Below are 25,963 nucleotides of genomic sequence, written 5' to 3' on the forward strand. Positions count from 1 at the left end.
TCTCCCTATAACTTTAGAGGAAAGTCTATCTAACTTAGCTAGTAATGAAGCCTAAATTTAGATGAGGCTAAATATGTCTGAAGGCTGTCTGCTGATTAAAAAAAAATCTCTTTTTCTCTACAGTTTTGTTCCAACTGCTAAACCAAAATACTTTGGTTTAAAGAAGGCTGCTGACCATTTTATCACTAGACACAAGTTGTTGAAGGGAAGAAATGCAGATGCATGAAACCCAGTCAAACCCGCAAGACGATAAGTAGTTACTGGTCTAAGAGTGAAAGAATCATGTGATTCCACCCTAACACGGGTAAGGGCAAGAGGCCTATTATGTGAGGGGGTGTCCTGAGCGAGACCAGATATGGACAGAGGTGCAGGTACACTCACTATATTCTCGATGGGATATCTGTGAACCATCTGCAAACCAGGAATTACTGCTCAAGAAATTAGCAAGTAGTTTAAACTACAAAAAAAAAATAATTTGACAGTTTTACAATCTATTTGTGGACAATTACAAAGATAAAAAAGGCACAGCTCTTTGAATAGGTTGTTTACTGGGCAATATTCACTAAGATGTAATAAAACTAAGAAGCTATTCAAAAGTCTAAATATATAGATCAGCAGTAAAAGATGTCAAATCTTTCATATACCTGCAAGACTCTAACAAGCCAATTGACTGGCTTGGTAGAACAGCATATGGATAATAGCCAAGCAACCTGCGGTGATAGCCTCCTTTCTAATCCCTTTTTACCAAAAACTCTGTCTGGATGGTTGTGGGTGAGTAAATGAAGATTTTTACCCTGTAATGTACTGTAAATTAGGAAATTCAAATATATTACCCATATTTTTAATAAAGACTGAACTGTCAGGAAAAGCCTTCTAGATTTTAGAGAAAAAGAAAACCACAAAATCCTGTTATCTTAAAAAAAAAAAAGTGGTTTGATCGCTCACCAGTACTTCAATGCAATATTAAGTTTAGTGAAACCTGTTTATAATTAACTTGGATACAGTGAAACTCAGCAGAATGACTGTCCAAAGGCATTTCAATATCGTGTGTGTACAAAACTACAGCTCTGATTATTCTGAAACTGTGAAAAACTGACTTCACCACAGGAAATTTACATCATATCTTTAACTAACCTACACTATTTATGCCAACATTACTGGTTATATCTGCTCTGAGTCACTCAAACACCAGTAGATTCCACACTGAAACTCCCAAATTGTCAATGATGTTCTAATACCAATATAACATTTGAATTAATTTATTTATTTACACACTGGTAATGTTGCTTAGAAATGAATGTAAGCTTATTTCTTTTAGCTATCATGCTACACTAAAATACGCAGAGGACATTTTCTAGCAGTAACAATTATGCCATCATAATACTGATTGCTTACATACAGGATTTCTCAAGTTCTACAGTGTAGGACTCACTATTCTGAAATGTCACAAGTACTTCTGAAAAAAGAATATTTACCACAAATGCCCCGCACTTAACAAATTCATGTTTGAAGGAGTTTTTATTTTCAATTAACCTACCACTACCACCACTGAAAGATCTTTATAATAGCATACTATAATTTCACGCACAAGCTGTCCAAAATGCAGAAACCTGGGTTTTCTTTTAAAGTGCAGTTATGAACTGAAAGAGACTATACCAGTGGTTCTCAACCTATTTACCACTCTGGGCTACATATGCAGCTCTCTCTGTGTTATGTGGCCCACATCCACACAGTATATATATTACCTTTATGGCCCTGAGGATGTCACATGGGGCACAACTGTGTGCTGATTGGGCCACAGGTTGAGAACCACTGAACAATAGATACCTACACTGTATATATTTAAATAAAGCCCCGCAGAGCCAACACTGCTCTGGCAGTGAAATGGATTTGATTCTGGATCATACATCAATAGAATTATTACATAAGTTCTAAATGTGGGATCTTTTATTATTGCTATTGCCTAAGGAACACAGCTTGACTTTGGGATACCAGAATGAGCTTACAAACACTAACAATTAGGAAAGATATTTTAATTCTAAGCACACATGACAATCGAGTCAATGTAAGACAACAAAAATGGAATTGCTGTCATGTCTTTTTTATGGTCACAGTATAACTTCAAAGGAAGTCCAAAATGGCTGGATCATTATTAAAAATGTAAGAATGCCCATAATGGGTCAGGCCAATGGTCCATCTAGCCCTGTACCCAGTCTTCCAACCGTGGCCAATGCCAGATGCTTCAGAGGGAATGAAGAGAACAGGTAATCATCAGGTGATCCATCCCCTGTCGTCCATTCCCAGCTTCTGGCAAACAGAGGCAAGGGGCACACAGAGCATGGAGTTTGAATCCCTGACCATCTTGGCTAATAGCCATTGATGGACCTATTCTCCATGAACTTACCCAGTACTTTTTTGGCCATCACAACATCCCCTGGCAACAAGTTCCATTGCTTGACTGTGCATTGTGTAAAATAGTACTTCCTTTTGTTTGTTTTAAACCTGCTGTCTATTAATCTCATTGGGTGACCCCTGCTTCTTGTGTTACATGAAGGAGTAAATAACACTTCCTTATTCACTGTCTCCACACCAGCCATGATTTTATCGACCTCTACCATATCCCCCCATAGTCATCTCTATTCCAAGCTGAAAAGTCCCAGTGTTTTTAATCTCTCCTCATATGGAAGCTGTTCCATACCTTTAATCATTTTTGTTGCCCTTCTCTGTACATTTTCCAATTCTAATATATCTCTTTTGAGATGGGGTGACTAGAACTGTATGCAATATTCAAAGTGTGGGCATACTATGGATTTATATAGAGGCATTATGGTATTTACTGTCTTATTAGCTATCCCTTTCCTAAAGTTTCCTAACATTTTATCTTTTATGACTGCTGCTGCACATTGAGCTGATGTTTTCAGAGAACTATTTATCATGACTTCAAGATCTCTTTCCTGAGAGGTAACAGCTAATTTAGCTCCCATCATTTCGTATGTATAGTTGGGATTATGTTTTCCAATGTGCATTATTTTGCATTTATCAACATTGAATTTCATCTGCCATCTTGTTGCCCACTCACCCAGTTTTGAGAGATCCCTTCGCAGTCTGCTTTGGGCTTGGCTTAACTTTGAGTAGTTTTGTATTGTCTGCAAATTTTGCCACCTCAGTGTTTACTCTTTTTTCCAGATCATTTATGAATATGTTGAATAGGACTGGTCCCAGTACAGATCCTTGGGGGACTTTTACTATTTACCTCTCTCCATTCAGAAAACTGACTATTTATTCCTGCCCTTTCTCATATGTCTTTTACCCAGTTCTGATCCATAAGAGGACCTTCCCTCTTATCCCATGACTGCTTACTTTGTTTAAGTAAGTACTTTGGTGTGGAACCTTGTCAAAGGCTTTCTGAAAGTCTAAGTACATTATATCCACTGGTTCACCCTTGTCCACATTATTAATTTTCCTTAGGACTCCTAATTTTCAGTACACAGGTTCCTACTTTTTACTATAAATTAGATTACAAAGTAGAGGCATACTCAGTAAGACTTCTGTTTTTCTGCATTCTACATATTATTAGAAGTCAGCATAAGTATATTAGACAAGTACTACATTCAGCTACAATTTGTATACAGTATAAATATTAACAAGCAACATTTTGAAGTCTCTTGAGATTATAAGGAGTTTAATATGGGTTTTTAAGCACAGAATCTCTGGTAATTACTGTATGTGTGTTGATAATAATACAAGGTTAAAAATAGTATGAGCCAAGGGGAATTTTGCATATTCATACCCATAATGTTTAAAGTGGTATTACAGCCTTATCAGACCTGCTGCTGTGTACTGAATGCTGCATACTGGTACTGTAAATCTGCGTATCAGAAGAGAATTCTGTGAAAGGGGAACTAACGTGAGAGGGAAGCAGGAGATGGAGATTAATAATTTCAGGTTAAAGAAAGAACATCTCTGGGAGTTTTAGAACATTTCAGATCTTCAGTGAAGGAGTGACAGTGCAAGCATTACATGGCTCTCTCACTCTACTTGGACGGCTTTGGTGCAAAGCTAGCAGAAACTGAAACACTCTACAACCTTTTTTGGGGCATATATCATTCACAGTTATAATATTACAGGAATCTTTTTGCCTCTGCTGTGGAAGATCACCTCGGAGAGAAGTATGAAGGTAAAAGCGTTTCGATTGCCTCTCTCTGTCTTGAAGTAGTACTGCTGAGCTAGTTAAGAGAACAGTTAACCAGTAGATACTAGCTTCTAATTCCTCTTCTCTAAATATACGCCGACAGTTTATAATGCACAATGCCAAGATGTTCTGAGAAATGAGAAGAATAAATTGGCAAAAAGCAAGGATTAAATTCAAGGAAACATAATGCCTATGATGGCTAACTGACCTTATGGAAACCACAACATACAATATTCATTTCTACAATCATGTGCTTTTGTGGCTTGAAATACTGAGGGAGTTGGAAGGAAAACTCAAAACTAGCATTCACTGGTTTCTGCCTCTGCTGAAAGGCCCTGTTTTCAGTGTCGGGAGAGCTGAGAAACATGTATTATGCCTTGTATAATGGAGGCCAAAGAGAAATGTCTTCATTAAAACATTGCACACTGTGACTCCTTTTAAAAAAGTTTACAAAGTCATTACTAGAGATTTCAGCTTTGAATTTTATATTTAAAAATGTATTTCAAAGCTTTCTGCTTTTCCTATGCCTATGTATTACAGTCACTTGCTGGTAAGAAGTTTTCTTCAACAGAGTACTTGTATATTTACAACCAAAAAAGGATTAGAGAAGCAGAAAGTGGCCTTACTTTTTCTTGGTGCCAGCATTCAATTATTTCTTTATCAGTTTGCTTGCCATCTAGGAGGGTCAGCTTTTGAGAGCAGGCTGCAAGAAGTGAGGTGAACTGTTGCAGGGCCTTTTCCAGCTGAGCAACCTGCGCTGTGAACTCCTGCTCCGACAAGGCCATTTGGCTAACTATATCCTCCAAGTTGTTTTGGGTTTGAAATATGCTTTCTTCCCACTGCTTCCAGTCCGAGTGCAGGGCCTGCATCTCTGCATCTAGCAGTTCACACCCACTGGGAGTTGTGTTCTGTTTCACTGCAGGAGCCAGTGTCTCAACTCTGCTTAGGCGGCTTGCACCAATCTGTCTGGAATCTATCAGCTCCTGCAATGGAACATTGCCATGGTAACTGAAAGTGCTGTGATTCACTACAGCTGGAAATCTGAACACTTACAAATGGAGGGCAGCACATTCTACTGGGAAGTAACAGCCAGCATTTCGTGGTGAACAAAGCAGCAGTTTCAACAAAAACATTTTCACAATACCCACGCCATCTAAAAATGTAAATGAAAGGTTAAAATAAAATGAAAACAACAAAGCAGACAGAATGCTTTAAACAGAGTGACTCTGAAGCTAGTATACTCAAACTTTCAGAAGACTAGAAGAAAAACAACTTTTCTTAGACAGTGCAAAGAAGCTTCTTTAGATTAAAATGGGAAAAAACATATTCTCTTTAATACAATAAATGCAAGGGTGTAGCTGATCCCAATCGTTTTAAGGACATACAAACAGAAACGTGAAGTGCAGGAGTGCTTTGCAATTCTGCCCATAATTTGTGATGCACCATTATTGGCTGCACAATTTCTTACTTTCCACGAGACAGCATGTTGTGTCATATTTTGATTTCATATATAAATATGAGATCACACGCTGTCATAGGAACAAGAAAAGACTGTAACCTGGGGGGAATATAGCATGGAAGAAGCAGCTCTCTCTATACAGCCATCTATGTAGTATACAACCGTAATATCAGCAGTATCTGAGTGCCTCCCAATCATTCATGTATTTATCCTCTCAACAGCCCTGTAACGTAGGGAAGAATTCTCCCCATTTTACAATTGGGGAACGGAGGCACATGATAGATTAAATGGCACAATAAGGCCATGACTGAGGTGGGAACTAAACCCAGGACTCTTTAGTGTCAGTCTGAAAACCTACCCACCAGACCAGCTTCCTACACTGTGCCGCAGTCTAAAACTCCTCTATGAACATCTGAAGTGAAATGTTTTGACAGCAAATATATGTGAACTCTGCTCTTATACTGCATGCAGGGATAGATAATTTGCTCTGGAGCGTATAAACACATAGAAGGTGACAGGCCCTCAGAGATTCAAGGGGGGCAGGGAGTGTGCAAGGAGACTCCCTCACTGTACGGGTCCCATGCATCAGCACTTCCGCAGTGCTTGGAGAAGTGCAGGGATCGGTCTCTCTGTGCACCCCAGGGCACACATTGCCCTAACAGAACAGGAAGGGGTGTGGCAGAGGGTAAGGGCCCTGCCCTTGTCTCTGTTTCCTCTCCATACAGCTCTGCAGATGGGACAGGCACACTCGGAGGACCAAAGTGGTGCAGCTTGTGTATTGGCCCATTAAGACAGTGGTTCTTAACCAGGGGTCCGCAAGCAGGTTTCAGGGGGTCCACCAAGCATGTCCAGTGTTAGACTCGCTAGGGCCCAGGGCAGAAAGCTGAAGCCCTGCTACGCAGGACTATAGCCCAAGCCCCAACACCCGGGCCTGAAGCTGAAGCCTGAGCAACTTAGCTTCCCGGTGCTCCCTGTGGCGTGGGATCCAGGGCAATTGCCCTGCTTCTTACCACTTAATGCTGGCCCTGGATTTTATACTGAGAAAAATAGTTGTTGTGGCACAGGTGGGCTGTGGGGTTTTTATACCATGGGGGGTGGGCAGCTCAGAAAGAAAAAGGTTGAAAACCCCAGCAAACCTCTCTGAGCCCACTGATATGATGCTGCTGCTTCCAGTGTGGGCTTGTGACTAAAGACCTCAGTTTTGGTTTTACTCAAACCACAGGCACAGCAGCTGAGAACAGAGTTTGGCGTAGCAAGTGCACTCTCAGCTCAGTGAAAAGTAACAACCCATTTCAAACAAACAAAGGGAAACCAGCATCTTTAGATCCCACAGCACTTCTAGCCATGTCCTGTTTCAGTGCCCAGGGACAAAGTTACAAGTAAAACCAGCCCAGTTGACTTTTCTTACGTTAATTTTGGCTAGTTTTTTCCGTATGGCTGATGTATCTCCAGACGCATCTGACCAGCGGTGCAGCTCTTCCTTTGCAGAATGGAGCCAGTCTGTGAATTCGTGGATGGCATCAAGGTATAGCAAATGGTCCTTCACAATGTCTTCCACTTCCCTCATTTTCTCCTGTCAATCACATGGAAAACAGACTCATTTGTGCGCTTAAGGAGTAGCATAATCTTTGGTCTCTCCTCCCCTTCCGTTTGCGGTGCTGTTTTGCATGCTGTTTGCAGGGCTGCTTCCAAAGTATTCTTTTTAATAATTGCCTTATAAGCTATCCATAGTAAAGAGCTATGTTTTGCCTGGTCCTCCCCTTCCCCATTGCGCCTCTGCCTTAAAGAAATACACAGTTTGGTTGAGGAGAGGAGAAACTAGCTTCCCCAAAATGCAGGAGGAGGGGAAAGAGTGAGAGCAGAGCCATGGCCCTGCTTCCCTTCTGCACCGGCCAATAGGGAGGCTGTAGGGAATGGGAGAATACTCAGTACATCCTTTCAAAGGACGGCAAAGCTGCTCCTGTGCTGAAGCAGTATGTGCTCCCATGTAGACCCAGAGAGCATTCTGGTAGAGTGAGCAAAAGTTGCCAACTTTCACGCTGTAAATAAGCAACCTGGCTGTCACAATAAGCCAAAAAACAAGCTTATCCCATTTCACTGGCTCTAGTTTAGATGCACAGTCTGGCCTATCCTCCAAAGCACTTGCAACCCCTCCCAGCTTGGTGTCCTCTGCAAACTTTATAAGTGTACTCTCTGTGCCATTCTCTACATCACTGAGGAAGATATGGAACAGAACCGGACCCAGAACTGATCCCTGCGGGACCCCACTCGATATGCCCTTTCAGTTTGACTGTGAACTACTGGTAACTACTCTCTGGGAATGATTTTCCAGCCAGTTATTCACCCACCTTATAGTAGCTCCATCTAGGTTGTATTTCCCCAATTTGTTTATGAAAAGGTCATGCGAGACAGTATCAAAAGCCTTACTAAAGCCAAGATATACCATATAAAGGCTTTTGCATAGGCTTTTAGATTTTATATAGGCTTGCAGAATTCAATTTTTATTTATTTAAATTTTCACAGTTGGGCAAAATTCTGGTGTTTAAAGGATTTTTTATTTAAATTTTCAGTTGTGCGAAGTTACGGGGGTCAGACAATAACCATTTAAAAACAGTGGATGTTGAGATTCATCAAGATAAAGCTTTATAACCGTTAAAACACAAATTGTCAGCATCACATGTCAAAATATACAAAGTAAATATCCTTAAATCAAACTGTAACAAGTTCTCAGCCAGCATTTTTCTTATTTTTCCTATTTGTAAATTTCTATTATTATTGGTGGAAACATGTTTTCATTGGTTTGCGTGTGTCTGGTGAGTCTATCTACATTTACTAACAAGTATCTAAATCCTTTCAAGCCTACACTTATGGAAAATGTTATACTGCCGGCCCCTCCTTATTAAATTGAGTAAATTCCAATTTGAGTACCTCTGCTGACTGCAACTGAGGCTTAATGGCATGGGGAGAGAGGTAGTCTCTCAGACAGGCAGGTCCCGACCCATTTAGGGTATACGGGGCAGAACTGAAACATATATAGGTTATTCACCTACCACTAAAAGCCCCTCAGGGATGAAACATGTCAGCTGTGCTGCAACTTTACATAGCTTCAGGCCAGGAAGGAAAAACAAAGAAATATTGTATCCAATAAGAAACTAGTTCTATGGCCTGCGTTACAGAGGAGGTCAGACTGGATGGTCACAATGGTCCCTTTTGGCCTCTAATGTAACCTAGACATTTATGAATCTATTGCTTACAATCCAACTTTGCCTCTAGGACACTGCAAGGAAGGTGGGGAAAAACAGAAGACCTCTGAAAATTTGTTCCAACACAAAAAAAATCCTTCCTGATCTAAAAACAGATGATCTGTCAGACCCGCATCACCTTAAAAAAACATGGCTCCTATACTACACCTGAGGGAGGGCAGCTAGCAGGAGCAAGAGGCTTTTGAAAGGGCTTGGAAAGTATAAATATGATGGTGGGGAGGGGCATATAGGAGTAATTAGCTAACCTGGGTACTCACCCCCAGCCAATGGGAAGGTGGCAGACGAGAAGGAGGGTGAGCTCCCCCTTTGCCACATATGCCCCCTTACACATACATACACACACGCATGCACACACACTATTTGGACACCTGGTTGCATCCCCTGCAGTCTGTCCAAGATCCCTCCCTCGGTGAGCTTGGGGAGGGACATTGGCACAAGGGGTCCAAGAACAAACAGTTTCTATCCACTTTCCTCAGAGACCACAAAGATGTGCCCTATGACATGCCTAATATTCAGTGGCCCATAAAACAGATACTTTCATCTTCATCTTCTTTATAGAAATGTGTTTTCTGTTCATTTAAGCAATTTGTTCTTCTCTTGTGCTTGTGTAAAACACCGCCCACCCCCCTTCTTTCCCATACATACACAAGTGAAACATGATGGAAATAAATGAGAAAGAAATAAAGTTTAAAAATAAAAAGGAATTGCAGAAATATCATTGTATATAAGACCTCAAGCTTGAAATATATGGATCTCACTACTTGAAAGTCATAAATATTCCACCTGATAACCCTAATTTCCCAAGGGAAACAAATCATTGCATCCCAGTGAATTACAGCAAATTAAATTAGACGCTATCTTAATAACTGAAGTAAAAAAGCCAAGAAAAGTCCAACACCTACAAGGCTTTTCATGCAAGTAAAATTATTGAAATTGAGTACCAGGGCTGCCCTCCGATTATGTTTCAGCATAAATATGCAAGCAGGATATTATTTAGGATGTGATTCTTTAGTTGCCTTCTATGTTGATTTTACAGAAGTGTGTATAAATATTTTTATTACTTGAAATAGAACTGAAATCTTGGCACAAGCTTATTTATTAAAACAAGTATGTAAAAGTTTGCCTTCTCTTACGAGGCATTTACCTTGGCCACAGTGGTGATGTCACTAAACTGTGTTTTCAGTTCCTCTTCAGCTGCTTCCTTGATAGAAGCATCCTCAGTTTTCTCATATAGTTCCTTGGCTTGTTCAGTGAGTCGATGCAGGTCACTAGAGTGATCCTCTATATCAGAAACGATAGCCTGGAAGTGATCCAGTTGAGAAAACTTCTCTTTCAGACCAATCTGGGTCTGTAAAGGCTGTTCAATTTTGTGATCCACTGACTCCAACCACTGGTCCAGCTGGCTTTTCCTCTCCAGATGGTCATTCCACTGGCTAATCACAGACTCCAAACAGCTTACATTAAAGACACAGACACAGATACACTACAGGTCAGAAGTCTTGCAGGCCTTAAGGAAAACCAATTAAGTGGCACTATAATACTCACCTGAGGAGCCCCATGTAATAAGTGCTACCAAAAAGAGTGAGGGTTCTACAACCTAGCACACTGACAGATGCTGTTCACTAAAACATCATAAAAAGTAGTATTTTGTAAGAGTACAATTGCCTGAAATTCAACTGTGAAAATTTTCACAAACAAAAAATTTAAGAATTTCACACAGCCCTAGAACAGTGAAGTGCAATCAAAAAGTTTTCATTCACCATTTTACTGGTAAGGTGATATTACCTATTGTAGCCCAATTCCCTCTTCATAATTGTACTGAATACAGAAATTACACTTTGAAAAATTCTTATAAGAAGGGTCTGAGAGATATTTCATATATTGTAGTGCAGAATACAAACAGAACCAGTAAATGTCTGAAACCAGTAGAAATCTTTTAATCCACTGTACCTTTTCAAACTATCAATATTTTATTTACTGGTAAAAATCCACCTTTTATAGTTCTTATTGTACACGTGTATCATACATTTAGAATACATGTCCTCTCCCAGATATTTTCTGGATCTCTCTTTAGCAAAACTGACTCTTTCCATTTATCAGTTCAAACTGTTGCTATTTCAGACTTCTTCCCTGTCATCTGAGCTATTACAGTAAAAGCTGTTTTATCCGGCATGTTGTGGGAATGGGGGATGCTGGTAAGAGAAAAATGCCAATTAACTAAGAGGGAGGGAGTTTGGGTGTGGGTGGGTGCGGGGCTTGGGACGCAGGAGGGGGTGTGGGGCGCCGGTTCTGGGAGGGAGTTTGGGTGTGGGAGGGGGCTCGGGGTAGGAGGTTGGGATGCGGGAGGGGCCTCGGGGTGCCGGATCCGGGGGCGCTCACGTCCGGCAGCTCCCCGCAAGCGGCAACCTGTCCCGTCTGCTCCAAGGCAGAGGCGTGGCGGGCACTCTGTGTGCTGCCTCCCCAGCTTTCATTTGCCACAGTTCCCCGCCAATGGGAGCTATCACTTGGGGTGGGGCATGGGCAGCGTGTGCAGCCGCCTGTTATAGTCTTGGCCTTCACAATGCACAGTCAACCTGTGGAACTCTTTATTGGAGGATGTTGTGAAGGCCAAGACAATAACAGGGTTCAAAAAAGAATTAGATAAATTCATGGAAGATAGGTCCATCGGTGGCTATTAGCCAGCACAGGCAGGCATGCAAAACCATGCTCTGCAGTGTCAACAGCCTCTGTTTTCCAGAAGCTGGGTGTCGACAACAGGGGATGGATCACTTGAGGATTTTCTGCTCCGTTCCTTCCCTCTGAAGCACCTGGCATTGGCCACTATCAGAAAACAGGACACTCAGCTAGATGGACCATTGATCTGACCCAGTATGGCCGTTCTTATGTAAAAGACCAGGATTTCACCCCAAGTTTATGTCAGTTGGAGCCGACATAAACTGGGGTGAATTTAGCCACACAATCAAAGTGAAAATTTAGATAAACTTTATCATTGTAAACTTCCGCACACATCTCTATCGGAGTTGTGGAATGGGGTTGGGGGAAGTGCTAATAAATGAGATACTTGGGTAACATTGACTAACTTCAGACAAGGAAGTGTTCTGCAGGTTTCACATGAAACTCCAATGTACGTTAATCCTGACTCCTGAATAAAAAAAACAGCCCTCCTCTCAAAACTATAATAAAAAGTGCACCAGTTCAGTAATTATTGAAAAACTGACAACTTTTGACTACTCAGTCCTAGTCCTCTCAGACTACCAAGCACACTGAACTGTGAGAGTTTTCTTATTGAGGGAAGTATTTTTGCAGTGACCAGTTTACACTGAACTCTGAACTCAAGCAGCGGAATCACCACACTGCCTTTCTCCGTATTTTTTCTCAGATAAGCACTTCTAAATTACATTTCATTCTGGGCCAGATTCTGCCAGCATTAGTCACTTCGAGCAGCACATTACATTTCAAGTATTCATCAGCGGAACTACTTGCAGTGTAAGGTACTTATCACTGGGAGAAAGGATGTCAGAATCTGGCCCTACGTTTAAAGAGAGTTAAAGTGAGTTTACCTCTGACAGCTCATTGAAGTGTTGATGATATCATTCCATACATCCTTTAATGTTTGTAACTGGGTCTGTATCATCTTCTGCCCTTCCTCATTACTGCTTCTAAGGGCTTGTTCACCTTTACCAATGGCCATGTTCAACTTAACTTCACCTTCACCTTTCATTAAAAGGATCTCCTGTGCAACAAAAAGGATCACATGTATCAAATCCAACCAGCCAGAAAACATAAAGGAAACCTCCAAATGCTACTCCTCTAGCAATATTCACCATTGTAATTTAGTTGATTTACCCCTTCTGCACCATACTCCTGTGCATCCCTACTCAGCCTGGACCATACTTTCTCAGGACTGCCTCTATGTAAGCTTGAAACCTTCCTTCTTTCACCAAGAAAAATGGCTTGCTCCAATGAAAAATATTACTTCACCCATTTCATCTCTCCATTTATATTTATGCAGAGTGCTGTAGCAGCAAAGCATAAAGCCATACAAGTGCCAACTGGTGCCTCCTAAAGCATTTGCCTATTTTGCAGCAGCTGATCATAGAATCATAAAAGATTAGGGTTGGAAGAGACCTCAGGAGGTCATCTAGTCCAATCCCCGGCTCAAAGCAGGACCAACACCAACTAAATCATCCCAGCCAAGACTTTGTCAAGCCAGGCCTTAAAAATCTCTAAGGATGGAGATTCCACCACTTCCCTAAGTAACCCATTCCAGTGCTTCACCACCCTCCTGGTGAAATAGTATTTCCTAATATCCAACCTAGACCTCCGACACTGCAACTTGAGACCATTTCTTCTTGTTCTGTCATCTTCCACCACTGAGAACAGCCCAGCTCCATCGTCTTTGGAACTCCCCTTCAGGTAGTTGAAGGCTGCTATCAAATCCCCCCTCACTCTTCTCTTCTGCAGACTAAATAACCCCAGTTCCCTCAGCCTCTCCTCGTAAGTCACGTGCCCCACCCCCCTAAGCATTTTCGTTGCCCTCCGCTGGACTCTCTTCAATTTGTCCACATCCCTTCTGTAGTGGGGGGACCAAAACTGGATGTGATACTCCAGGTGTAGCCTCACCAGTGCCGAATAGAGGGAATAATCACTTCCCTCAATCTGCTGGCAATGCTCCTGCTAATACAGCCCAATATGCCGTTGGCCTTCTTGGCAACGAGGGCACACTGCTGACTCATATCCAGCTTCTCGTCCAGTGTAATCCCCAGGTCCTTTTCTGCAGCTAATGAATAGCTTAAGCCCCTAAGCTCCGTGAGTGTGGCATGAATTAAACTCTAATGCAATTTTGACCTGATGTGCTAGCTCATGTAGCCCTGTGCTTTACCTGAATTTGCATCAGCCGCCTCTCTAATGTTGCTTTGCTGCCGACAGTGCTCTCTGCAGAAGCCAGCTTATCTTGAACATCTTTCACCCAGGACCACATACTCTGTAGTGCTTCCGCCAAGGCTTGATGCTCCTGGAGTGCAACCTGACATGTTCGCAACTTCTCCTTGACAGTTTTGACTAGATTTTGATAGCTTGTAAGGTTTTGCGAAGCCAGACGTACTTCCCTCCCAGCACCATGTCCTTCTTCATTTAAAGCTTGTGCCCTCTGGGAAAGTTTAGCAAAGGATTCTCTAAAAGAAAGATTTGAGATTGACATTTAAATTTAGAAACCACTTGAACTGTTATTGCTATAGTGAGGATGGAAAATTACTTAATGCTGCCAACATAACCAACTTTGACTGCAGTCAGACAACTCATGGTTGCTGGAAAAGTTATCTGAACAAAGCCAAATTTGAGTGTATAATATCAGACTTATATATTGCTGTAAAGTAACATAAATAACCTTAATGAGGGTCTACACTCTTGCTTTAAGAATAACTGTTTGGTGCCAACAGTAATCAAGCTAAAAGCAGAGATAAGCACATTCTAATTTTATTTCCTATTACATCCACCTCTACTGATATTGCCAATTCCCTCTCCAACAGGTAATCTATCTTAAATATTTATCTGGCTCCCATTACAGTAGTATCAGAGCACTTCAGAACCTGCGAGGTAGGGAAGTATCATTATCCCCATTTAATGACTGGGGAAATCAAGATACAGGAAAGCAGAGCTAAGTGACTTGCCCAAGGTCACATAGGAAGTCTGTGCAGAACAGAAAACTGAACCCAGGTCTCCCAAGTCCTAAACCACTGGATCATCCTCCCTCTTGTCCCTGTATGTACTATGTTGAAGTCACATCAGACAAAAACCCTGCTGGAACAGCCACAGATGGATGAGGATTGAGTAAGTGCCTTCTTTTAGTATACTGTGAGGTTTAGCAAAACAATTGAATAATATTTTTTTCTACCTTTTCCAACAAACTATAAAATGTTTGCACAACTACACAGTATACTAAAAATGGCAATTACCTCGTCATCCACTGGCTGATTCCCAACTCAAGTAGGATTCCATGGCTGAGAGGTTTCATGGGCACAGTGCGTGGCAGGCAGCATATGAGCGTGCAATCCAAGTGGAACTGGATGCCATGGGGCAAAAGCAAGAAAACAAAACTTTTTAATGGACAATGTGATGACTATTACTATTAGTGTGACTTTTGGGGGACATCTAAACCATATTGCTAAAGCTGAGGGTGCTGTGCTCTAATGCTGTGCAGATCATCTTTACTAACAAAGTTACCTCAACTTCCCCTTAAATAGAAATGAGCGTAAGCCGTTAAGTTTGGATACAGATTCAAATTTCCCCAGAGTCTGGAGCTGTTTGGACAGAGCCTCTTGTAAGCTGTTCCTTTGACACACTGCATCCTCCAGCACTTCTCTCTCATACTACCAGTCCGTTCATTTAATTATGGCTGAACAGAAGGAAAAAAGAACGCTGACAACAGGACATTAGAAAACGTGTTTTTATACCTTGCAGCCAGTAATTCTTCAAGAAAATTTTCCACTTTCTGCACCTCATTTTTCTTCTCTGGGATGTGCTGTTTGCTCTCTCCTAGTGCTTCAGTACGTATTCTTTCCTCCATTTCCCGGATCCACAGGGCCAGTTTCTTGTGCTGATCCTCAAAGCTACGGAACAGAAAAATATCCCTTCAAAAGCAATTCCTAGGTGTGCAAAGATACTATTGAGTTTATACAGTATAATGCATATCCAGTAGAGTAGAAAAGCAGGCTGGATACCACTTTAACTTTTAGTGAATGAGAGCTCCACACACAGCATACTTCTGCAGTGACAACTAGTCTAAAAATATTCAGCAGGGCTCTAAAAATGTTCAGCAAGATCATGGGAATTACGGCGGGAAAAGAACCTTCCAAAATTTAAAGTGACAGTGCTTGTATTTATTAAGTACTATATTCAGTAAAGATAAGGAGGCTAAAAAAAAAGTCTCTCCAAATCTTGCTTGTCATTAAAATTTAACCCAAGTTTGTTTTTTTTAAAAGATGTCTAAAATTAGGCTCTTAAGATCAAACGTAAGCACGTAAACAAGTGGCCAGATTTTAAAAAGTATTGTGCACCTATTGAGGTTAACAGGAGTTTCTGGATGATCAGCACTTCTGAAAAATAAGGCCATGCATTTAGGAGTCTACTTTAGTTTCCTATTTTTGAAAATCTTACTTTAATGCACATGCAGGCACACATGAAATTTCCATCTGATCTCATTTTGCTGTTTCATCCAACTACCCACTAATACTCTTCCTGTTATTTTAGCAGTAAACATATTCTGAGCTAATAAATACCTTAAAGCCTTTGGCTTTTGCGTTTGTTTAATCTAACATACAGAGCCCAATTGTTTTTCCAAAATTATTAGCACAGAGATGATTCTCTGAACTTCTCTCCAGAGGAGGGGGTGAACAGGCCCATAGTTATTACTTCTTTAACTGCAAGTTTTAATCTCAAATCATCATCTATATCCCCACAGTCTGAAAATTTCAGCATCCAGTGTAGTGCCCCACCTCTAAGCCATTTTATAATAAAATTCTGCAGAGTATCTGGTTCTGTTGAAATAACCCACCTTCCCAGTTCTGAGGCACAGTCTTCCAGAGCCTCTTTATCTTTCAGGCATTGTTTCAGGAACCCCTGGAAGTCCTGGTGTGACTTTGCTATCTGCTCCTGGATACTGCTCACAACTGGTTTGGGTAAGTAAGCATACACATTTTCTCCTTGTGTGGAGACAGCGTCTAGTTTGTTCTGTCCCTCACTAATCGAGTCCAACACTCTCTGTGTGAGAAAAGAGTACAGTTTAAACTAGCAGGATTAGCCAATAGCTAAGGAAGCACTGTATACACTAGGGATGGCCAGACTTCCCCAAGAAGTTCAGAGCCTATGTCTAGCAGTGGAACTGATTACAACTGGACCATTTTATTAAAATCTATGATGGACAGAATGGACAATTCCTGTCTGTTCCCAGTACTTCCCCAGCCCTTTCTGCCTATTTTATGTAATCTCCAAGACTATGGGCAGACATTTTAGGGATTAGGGTTATTTACAAGAATTGGAGCAGCTTTTGTCCTGTTTGTGCTCTTTTCCATGACAAATCAGATCAAGGAAGTCCTAATACTGTATATCATAGCATTGTATATCTCAAGGAGGGAGTGAGCAATAACATGTGAAAGAGTGGGAAGAAGAAAGATATTGTAGGGAAAGATAGGAAAGGGGTAAGGGACAGAGTGAGAGGAAGACAGAGACAAAGGAGAAAATAGGATATAGAAATGTGCAGAGAGGAAGGAAGAAGAGTTTTAACAGAACAAAAAATCCGACAAGATGAAATACATTTGGTTGACGTCTTTTGGATATGGTACAGTAATTTATTGCTATTTGGAGCCATTTTTATATTTTCTTTCTAGAAAAAATGGATTTGTCAGATTTCTGTAGATATAAATTAGATAAGACATGGATGCAAATTGCCAAAAGGAGCTAATTATCACGTCTTGATTTGATAACTCTACCTGCAAATCATGCAGCTTTGCTTCTATGGCTTTGCTGTCCCCAGACCTATCAGATGACTCTTTTACTGCTTCCTTCATACCTGAAAACCACTCCTGGAATTCCTGCATAGAAGCTTTTAAAAAGAAAACAGAAGATAGGAATAAGTTTCCAAAAAAGGCATTTTACTCTTGTATAATCCAAAATACCAGTGCAGATATATCATCATCCCTCATTAGGTGCCTGATCCAAAGCCTGTTGGAGCTAAATGAAAGACTCTTATTGACTTCAATGGCCTTTGCAACAGGCACCATGAGACTGTCCTTGGTGACAGACTATACAGAGCATTTGAGTGCTATCAAGAGATGTTTTATAACAAGGGGGATTAAAATGGGACTAAGTGGAAGACGAGAAACATAGAAGGATTTCATCAGGGAAGGCCTAATTGGAACTCCTGTCATGAGGACTGCATGTATTAAATGAGGTTGAATTTTGTTTTTGTAAACCCTTCAATTTGCAACAGACATTGAAACTAGCATTTGGTGAAAGCACTTTTAGGAAAGTCTCTATACAAGAACAAGAGTGTAACTATAAATGATGTCAACGGAAACTTTGCACCAACACTCTCTGGCAGACTCTTCTGAGGCAGTCTGATCCATGGCTGCAGTCTACCAGCTCATCTTAACAGGCACTCAGACTCACTGAGGACGTGTTTCTCCAGGGAGTCCTGCATGCTGGCCTGCGTTCTGGAACACAGTTGGGTCACAGCTTCGTACTTCTGTATCAGTGAAGTGACAGTGCAACCCAGAGTCTCCAGTTCCACTGTGTGGTACTTGCGGCACAGGCTATTGAGGTTCTCCCGAGTCGAATCGATGCTGCTCTGCTGGACCTGAAGCTCTTTTTGTGTTTCCTAAAAGATAAGACTGCATCATCAGTGCGACATGCCCAGCTAAACAAAACAGCTGCCTATTTCCTCTACTTTCCTGCTCTGCTGCCCTTCATCCAGTCACTTGTTGCAGCTACAGAGAGCACTCTGCAGCAAGGAATTTGTGGAGGGAATTGAGGAACAGGGTACTAGATTATACAATTTCCTGATATTTCCCAACTGAAATGGCTCCTAGAGAATGTCAAATCAGCACAGAAAAATGGAACTTTTTAGCATTCACCACTGTCATTTTTTTTAAAATATATTTTTCAAAGTGCAACTGAAAATAATGTTTATTTGCAGTCAACAATGAGGGTTCATTTGGGGTACAATAGAGCTGTGTGGAGAAAGATAATTCCATTAATAGAGGATTTTGATATTTCAAAGTTTGGTTTCATTGTGCTTTGGAACAAAAAAAACATTTTTTTGGACATTTTCCATTAAATGAGATCGAGCTCCAGGGCAGTCCATCTGGTGGGCAGCCCCAGAGCTACGGACCCCAGAAGCACTGGGTTCTCTGACATCTGTTGATGAGGAGCCAGGCGGGCAAGCTGGCAGGAAACCAGATCAGTTTCTGATCAAAACCTGCCTGGCTGACAGGGTTCCATCGACCCCAGCCTGTGTTCCATCAGAACTTTATAGAAATCAAACCATCTCTGGAAAACATTTCTATTTTGACAAACTGGCAAATTCCAGAAAAAAAAGTTTTATTGGCATTTTTCTGCCCAGTTCAAAGGTACATTAGGAAAGCAATGTGAGTTTGGGAGAGAGAGGGAGAATCATTAGCATTGCCTTTATCCATCTGGGGAACAGCATACAAAGCTAAATTTATATCAAAGCTAAAGTTTAGAGTGGCTGTTTCATCAGACTTGCCATTTATTTACACCACAAAAACCTCCATGCTTTTTGTCACAATATGGCCAGGCGTGGTAGTCAGCATTCACAGAGAGTCTAGGATTTACATAGCAGAGGTGCTGCAGATGGCAACTGAGGTGCATTAGGATAGAACCTAATATTATGCTGAGTTCTACCCGAGCTCTTAGTCTCTTAATTGCATGAGCTCCATATTCACAACAATTAGAAAGACAAAAAACAGGATAGCAAATATTCTAAAGCAATGACTGAAAACAGTTTGATGAAACAACATTAGTTCCTGTCACAATAAAGACACTGCTATTCATTTCATTTCTCCAAAAGCTTTGCAATACAATGAAAAAAAATGAAGATCAGTAATGCTGCTCACTTCTTTAAAAATATGACAGACAGTTCTTCATTGATATCCTAAAGCATAAAAATGGATAGTTTTAAACTGATCAGATTAAAATTAACATGTACATTTTAATACATTGAGAGCCATTATGACCAATCAGGTAAAACTATGCTAGAATTAAATACAGTAGCCACTATGCAATAGAAAGTCTATCTTCTGTAACACTTACCTTCACTTTACCTAAGCTCTTGGGATCCTGGTTACAAGCACAGTTTAACAGTGACTCTTCTACTTTTGTGAGCCAGCCTGTCATGTGATCTATAAACTTTAGTATCTGCATCTTCTGAGTACTGAAATCTTCCAGTGTCTCTTTTGCTGTCTCAGACATTTCTTTGGCATGTTCCAATTTTTGCCTTAAATCTGCTTCTAGGAACTAAAATCAAAATTTCATACATTAGAGCACTACAGTGAATCACTTGGGCCTAGTATTACAACTAATGGGCAGTTCACATGGTATAACAAATGGAAAAAAGGAAAAGTGGGATGTGAGGCCCCCTTTTTTTCTCGCTCTCTTTTTATGTGAATGGCTACAAATATTTAAAGTAAATGAAAATGGCAGGCACTGAGGGTGAAATCCTGGCTCCACTGAAGTCAATGCAATTTTTGTCACTGACTTCAATAGAGCCAGAATTTAATCCTGAATGAATGGCTATCCAACTCTGAGAAAATTAAAAAGTTAGTCTCCCTCTCTGTAGATTCAACATTGCAGTCATTAAACAAAATGAGTCTTCATCTGAATCAGACCCCCAAAATAACAAAAACAGTAAATGGGGATTCGAGGTTCGTGTTTTGGCCAATTTCTAATAATATTTAGTTTGATGCACAGATTCGAATCCAATGTGCTGTTTCTTGGTTTTGTAAAGTAGGCCAACATAATTACCCATATGCTCCACTGCAACACTACCTTTGAAATAAGAAGCTCTCTCTAAATTCAGATGGTGGCAAGTGCTTATAAAACTTCAACCCCTCTGTATTCTACAGTATTCTTGTTCAGAAACAATGTCAGTAACTAATTCAGAACTCTCTCAATAGGAAGAAAAATTAGCAGAATACTGGCAAGTGTAATATGTTCCCAAATAGACAAAGGCTATACAGAAGGGGCACAATTTCAGAAGGATACAGATTGTGATGAGTGACAGCTATATCTTACCTGAAGATCTGCAGGTGACTCTTGACTATTGGTCAGTTCTTTGAGATCTGAAACTTTTGAACTAAGCTGCTCCAACTTCTGTCCTTTATTTATAACTTGAGACTGAAAAAGAGCATGTAGTAAATATTTTATACTGATCATTAAAGAGCTGAATGAAGTTGTAGATAGGTGCTCAGTAGAAAGAAAGAAAGAAAGAAAGAAAGAAAGAAAGAAAGAAAGAAAGAAAGAAAGAAAGAAAGAAAGAAAGAAAGAAAGAAAGAAAGAAAGAAAGAAAGAAAGAAAAAGAAAGGGAATGTTTAGCTATTCAAACAAAGTTAAACATTATTATCCCTCGGTTTTCTTGTCTCACAAAAATACTTCACTTCTTTCCTTTTTTATATTAAGTTCAGACATTTTCCTCTTCACTAAAAAACCACACACAGCTCATTTGTTTAACAGCTTGAGTCTCTGAAAAGTGGCTCAGTAGAAATGGGAATGCCTTTGTTTATGAGACTGGAAAATTTTACTATGGTCATTAGGTTCCACTTAATGGAATGCAGAGTATAATGCACAACCCTCTGTTTTTTATTACAGAGAACTGAGCTCTGAAAAAACCTCAAATGCAGAACTAAATTCTGTGTTGAAAAGAGAGCTGAAATTCACTGACATGTCAGGATCTCTAGTTTACTGTATACATTTCAATGAAAACTCTGGAGAAACATTTTATTTGTTAACATTACAGAGAAAGCTCATAACTTTCACTTTGTAATTTTCTGAGATCTGAAATACTAAAAGTTCTGATACAAATATGTATGCTATTGCAGGGAACATTAAATTAACACAGATCTCATTGATTAGAAGAGGCACATTAAGGGCTAAATTGTGGCATTAAGGTGGTGCAGAATCACCCCATCAGAAATTCCGGGAGGCATTGTGCTTCAGGGATGCACAATGCCTTCCAGTGCTCCTGAGACATGCAGATGCTGAGGCACTTGCAAATTAGGTGCAGTGTGTGCTTCTCTCTGTGCTGAGACTTCTCTATTGGCTGGTCCAGACCGGCGGGCGGGGGGTAATGGGCTACACCCGTGCCCCCTCCTCTCTCCTTTGCAGAAGCCAATGCAGAGTAGTGGTAGCTGTGCAGAATCTTTGCATTACCTGAGTGTAAAGACATCCACTGTATTCAGCTCCTATACAGTCCTTGAACTCTGTATTGTCCCTTGCACACCTGAGGCCTGGGCACAGTCTGGTTCTATGCAAAACCAGACTGTTTTACACCAATTTGTTTGGCTGGTCCCAGTGAGAAATGGACACAATGGAATATAATATTAATTTAATCAAAGCAAATGTGTTCCCTTTGAAGCATTCCATACTATTTACCTATATTACTAATACAAACTCATTATCTGTTTCATTGACGATCACTATTTTTAAATTAATTCCAGAGGAAGTAGGATAAGCCCATTCTTCAATGGACCTGCTATATATTTTGGACACAACACTATTCTCATAAAAACCCATAACAAGGGAGTGCTGTAGTACCAAAGCTCCGTCACTATTCTAGGATTTAGAGTCTAATACAGTGGCTCTCAAACTGTATTGGTTCACATACCATCTTCTTAGAAAATTGTTGAGAAGTGAACTGATGAACCATCAAGCTCATATACCTATGGTCACATACCAGAATTTGGGAATCTCTGGTCTAATGTATTAAATCAACTCTTGTTTAACAGCCCATTCTAGACAAAAGGTAAAAGTATTGCATTAGAGTATTATTAATGAATGAGAATCTGATGTAATTATTGTTAATGCAGGGTAATCACAGTGTAACAGAAATGAAGTACTAGTGAACTTCAACACTGGATCCACCACCTGCTGTGTGACTAAGGCATAGCGCTAATAAAGTAATGAAATATTCCAGATATACAGAGAGATTTACTATGGAGTGAGATCTGCAAGAAAGGGTGCTGCAAGGAATCAACAGCAAAAGGGATATGAGGCACTCTTAAACCAGTTTAAGAGTGTCCACATAAGTGGGCTTGCTCTTATGTTAGTAAATTAGTTTCTGAACATATTGAGTGAAATCAGACCAAGCCCAAATAATTTGCCCTTTACTCTTCAGCAGACCACATACTAACAGACAGTCTCAGAAAGAAGGTGGATATATCTATTAGATTTTTACATTCTCCCTAATGAGTTGCTATGTTTGGTAATAATGTAACTGAACAAAAGATCAAAAAGGCAGATTCCCAGCTGATGTATATTGGCATAATTTCACTTACTTCTGTGAAGCTATGCCGATTTAAACCATCTGAGACTCTGATTAAAGCATTTCAAACATTTATATCTTTTTTTTTTTTTGGTAAGCACCTGAAATTCCTTCAGGAAGGCCTCCATTTTCTGGCTGCTGTTCAGGTTGCTGATGCCTTCATTCAGCTGAGAGATGGCATTACTGCACCATGTATCAATTTCATCTCCAATGGTGAGCACATCATCCCATAGAGACACGCTTACACTCAACTTTTCTACATTGTCTTCAGTCCTCTCTGACACCTGTTGGAGAGGAACAGACATCCATATCCTGAACAATTAATTTCATATTTCTTTAAGCTTGAGTCAATTGCAAGAAAAGTAGCTCAGAAACAACTGGAAAACCTAACCTCAGGTCTCTTGTTTTACAAACAGAAACACATTCAGAATAGCAAGACGTTACTATCTGCATTTTAGGTTTATATATTGTAAAACTGACATAAACCAGTACATGCCAATGCCTCTGAATGTGTATACTTTGACTGGGGAAAGAGTTGCAAGAGGAATTAGATGAATAAATGTCCATTGACTTTAAAATGTGTTATATTGCTAGAACCCCACCCAACACTGAAAATTCACCTTTGAGCCAATTTTGATGCATCAAAACTAGTTCAGTAATAGTGAGGGATGAAATGGGTCCAAAAAACCCAAGTCTCAAACCAAATGTGAACCTTCTTTTAGTTTAACTCTCTGCATACATACACTCCCCCTACACACACACACACACTCCCCTTCCCAGCTTCCCTTCTTTGACTCCAAATAAGCATCATACCTTTGCTTAAACCCATCTAGGGACCTCAAATGGCTTAGCAGTCTCAGCTAAATAGGTTGCAGTTTTCAAAACTCATGAGGTTTGCAACAAACTTGGGGTCAGGAGGTAAGCAGGGAGTAGTCCACCATGCACGCTGAGGAATTTCTCATCTGAGCAAACCCCAAATGTATGATACAAGAACAGAAAAGACAGCTCACTAAGAGCTTCAGAAGGATTTCAAACCATAAAGGGATTTGCACATAAAGTTCTATAGATATGAAATTTTAAAATATTATGTTTCATAATATACGATGGGCCACATACTCAGCTGGTGTAAATTAGTGTACCTGCATTGACTTTAATGGAGCCTTACTGATTTACAGCAGATGAGGATCTGGTCCAAATTTACACATATTTCAGATACCATCAGAAGTGTGCACTTTTTTAAGATCTAGCAAATGTACTTGATATATGTTGAGTACATACTGTAGATACAAACCAACCCCAGAATACTCATGATTTAGCCCTCTGAGATTTATTCCAAAGTCACCTTTAGTTAAAAAAAAAAAAAAAAGAAGTATTTTCAGTTCCTAAGAGAAGCACAGACATTGCAACGTATTCTCGGACTGTAAACTGAGTCTGCCGTATAAGGAAAACATCATTCATTGTCCTTACATCCAGCCATTTGTCCACAGTACTGTTCATATCTGTTTTCACCAGTATGGGATCAAAGTTATGAATTCTCTTCAGCTCTGCTAGCAAGTGTTTTCCTTTATTAGTGAAGGCATCCAGCTCTTCCTGTCTGTCGTTTAGTTCATTCTTGACAGCTTCATGCTGTAAACATAAATGTTTGTTTAATGCAGTCATAAATAAATAAATAAATACATAAAAATCCATCTCCCCAGCCATCCACCTCTAGAGACCTAAAGTCACTGAACATATGGAATGTGTTTTCTAGTTATTCTAGTTTCTTGCTAACAGTTGTAAGTACATGAATGGTTATGCAATAAGAGGTTATGGGCCTATTACAGGACAGAGTGGGTGAGGTTCTTTGGCCTGCGATGAGCAGAAGGTCAGACTAGATCAGGGGTTGTCAAATTGGGGGTCGTGACCTCTCAGAGGGTCACGAGGTTATTATGTGGGGGGTCACGAGCTGTTAGCCTCCACCCCCAAATCCCACCTCACCTCCAGCATTTATAATACTGTTAAATATAAAAAAGTGTTTTTAATTTATAAGGTGGGGGGGTCGCACTCATAGATTTGCTGTGTGGAAGGGGTCACAATACAAAAGTTTGAGAACCACTGGACTAGATGATCATGATGGCCCCATCTGGCCATAAAGTCTATGAGTGGGAGTGACAAGATCTGGGTTGTTTTCCCACTCTGCAATAACTTGCTGTGGGAACTTGGGCTAATAATTTACAAACTTTCCAAGCCGCCATTTCCCCACCTGTAAAATGGGGATAACAGAAACATATAACAGTCATGCCGCATAATTCACTAATGTTTGAAAAGTGCTTTGAGAGCCTCAGACAGATGTGCACGCAGAATGTGCTGCGAGTGAGGGTTGACGCATGCTGGCATAGCTGTATGAGGGATCTTGCAAACTCCTGCATACGTTCTTCTGGCTAATGTTGTCAGGAGGTCATTGTCATAAGGCTTATGTTAAAAAATGTTACCTGCAATATCAAAATAAACTAAATAGAAATAAAAGAAATCCTTTGTAAAATAGGTGTAGCACTATGGACTAAAAGTCTTTCATGCAAGAATTTGTGAAGTTATAATTCAGAGAACTTTAACAGGATGATTATCTGAATTATAATTCCAGATATTATGATTTTTATAAAACATAGCCCATAAAGAGGCATGTTTTAATACTATGTGTTTTATGGTGCAGACTACTGAATATTAATGACAATTTTGCAATATACCCACTACAGGCTTCCCATCAAAATTAACATTTTCTAATAAGAACATAAGAATGGTCATACTGGGTCAGACCAAAGGTCCATCCAGCCCAGTATCCTGTCTACCTACAGTGGCCAATGCCAGGTGCCCAGAGGGAGTGAACCTAACAGGTAATGATCAAGTGATCTCTTTCCTGCCATCCATCTCCACCCTCTGACAAATGGAGGCTAGAGACACCATTCCTTACCCATCCTGGCTAATAGCCATTAATGGACTTAACCTCCATTAATTTATCC

The 25,963-nt window shown here is 40.3% G+C and overlaps 1 protein-coding gene across 1 annotated transcript in view; it reads right to left on the reverse strand.

The window, feature by feature from the left end:
• The window catches only part of SYNE1 (spectrin repeat containing nuclear envelope protein 1), a 497,076-nt gene that overhangs the window by 251,362 nt on the left and 219,751 nt on the right, over positions 1–25,963 (reverse strand). Inside the window, 13 exon segments of the mRNA XM_043543166.1 lie at positions 4,819–5,175; positions 7,060–7,224; positions 10,059–10,368; positions 12,475–12,647; positions 13,797–14,088; positions 15,367–15,522; positions 16,467–16,672; positions 17,401–17,513; positions 18,080–18,287; positions 19,742–19,945; positions 20,723–20,824; positions 23,069–23,251; positions 24,435–24,593. Coding sequence (XP_043399101.1) covers positions 4,819–5,175; positions 7,060–7,224; positions 10,059–10,368; positions 12,475–12,647; positions 13,797–14,088; positions 15,367–15,522; positions 16,467–16,672; positions 17,401–17,513; positions 18,080–18,287; positions 19,742–19,945; positions 20,723–20,824; positions 23,069–23,251; positions 24,435–24,593 — 2,628 coding nt within the window.

The sequence above is a fragment of the Chelonia mydas genome, chromosome 3 (assembly GCF_015237465.2).
Source record: "Chelonia mydas isolate rCheMyd1 chromosome 3, rCheMyd1.pri.v2, whole genome shotgun sequence".
Classification (NCBI taxonomy): Eukaryota; Metazoa; Chordata; order Testudines; family Cheloniidae; genus Chelonia; species Chelonia mydas.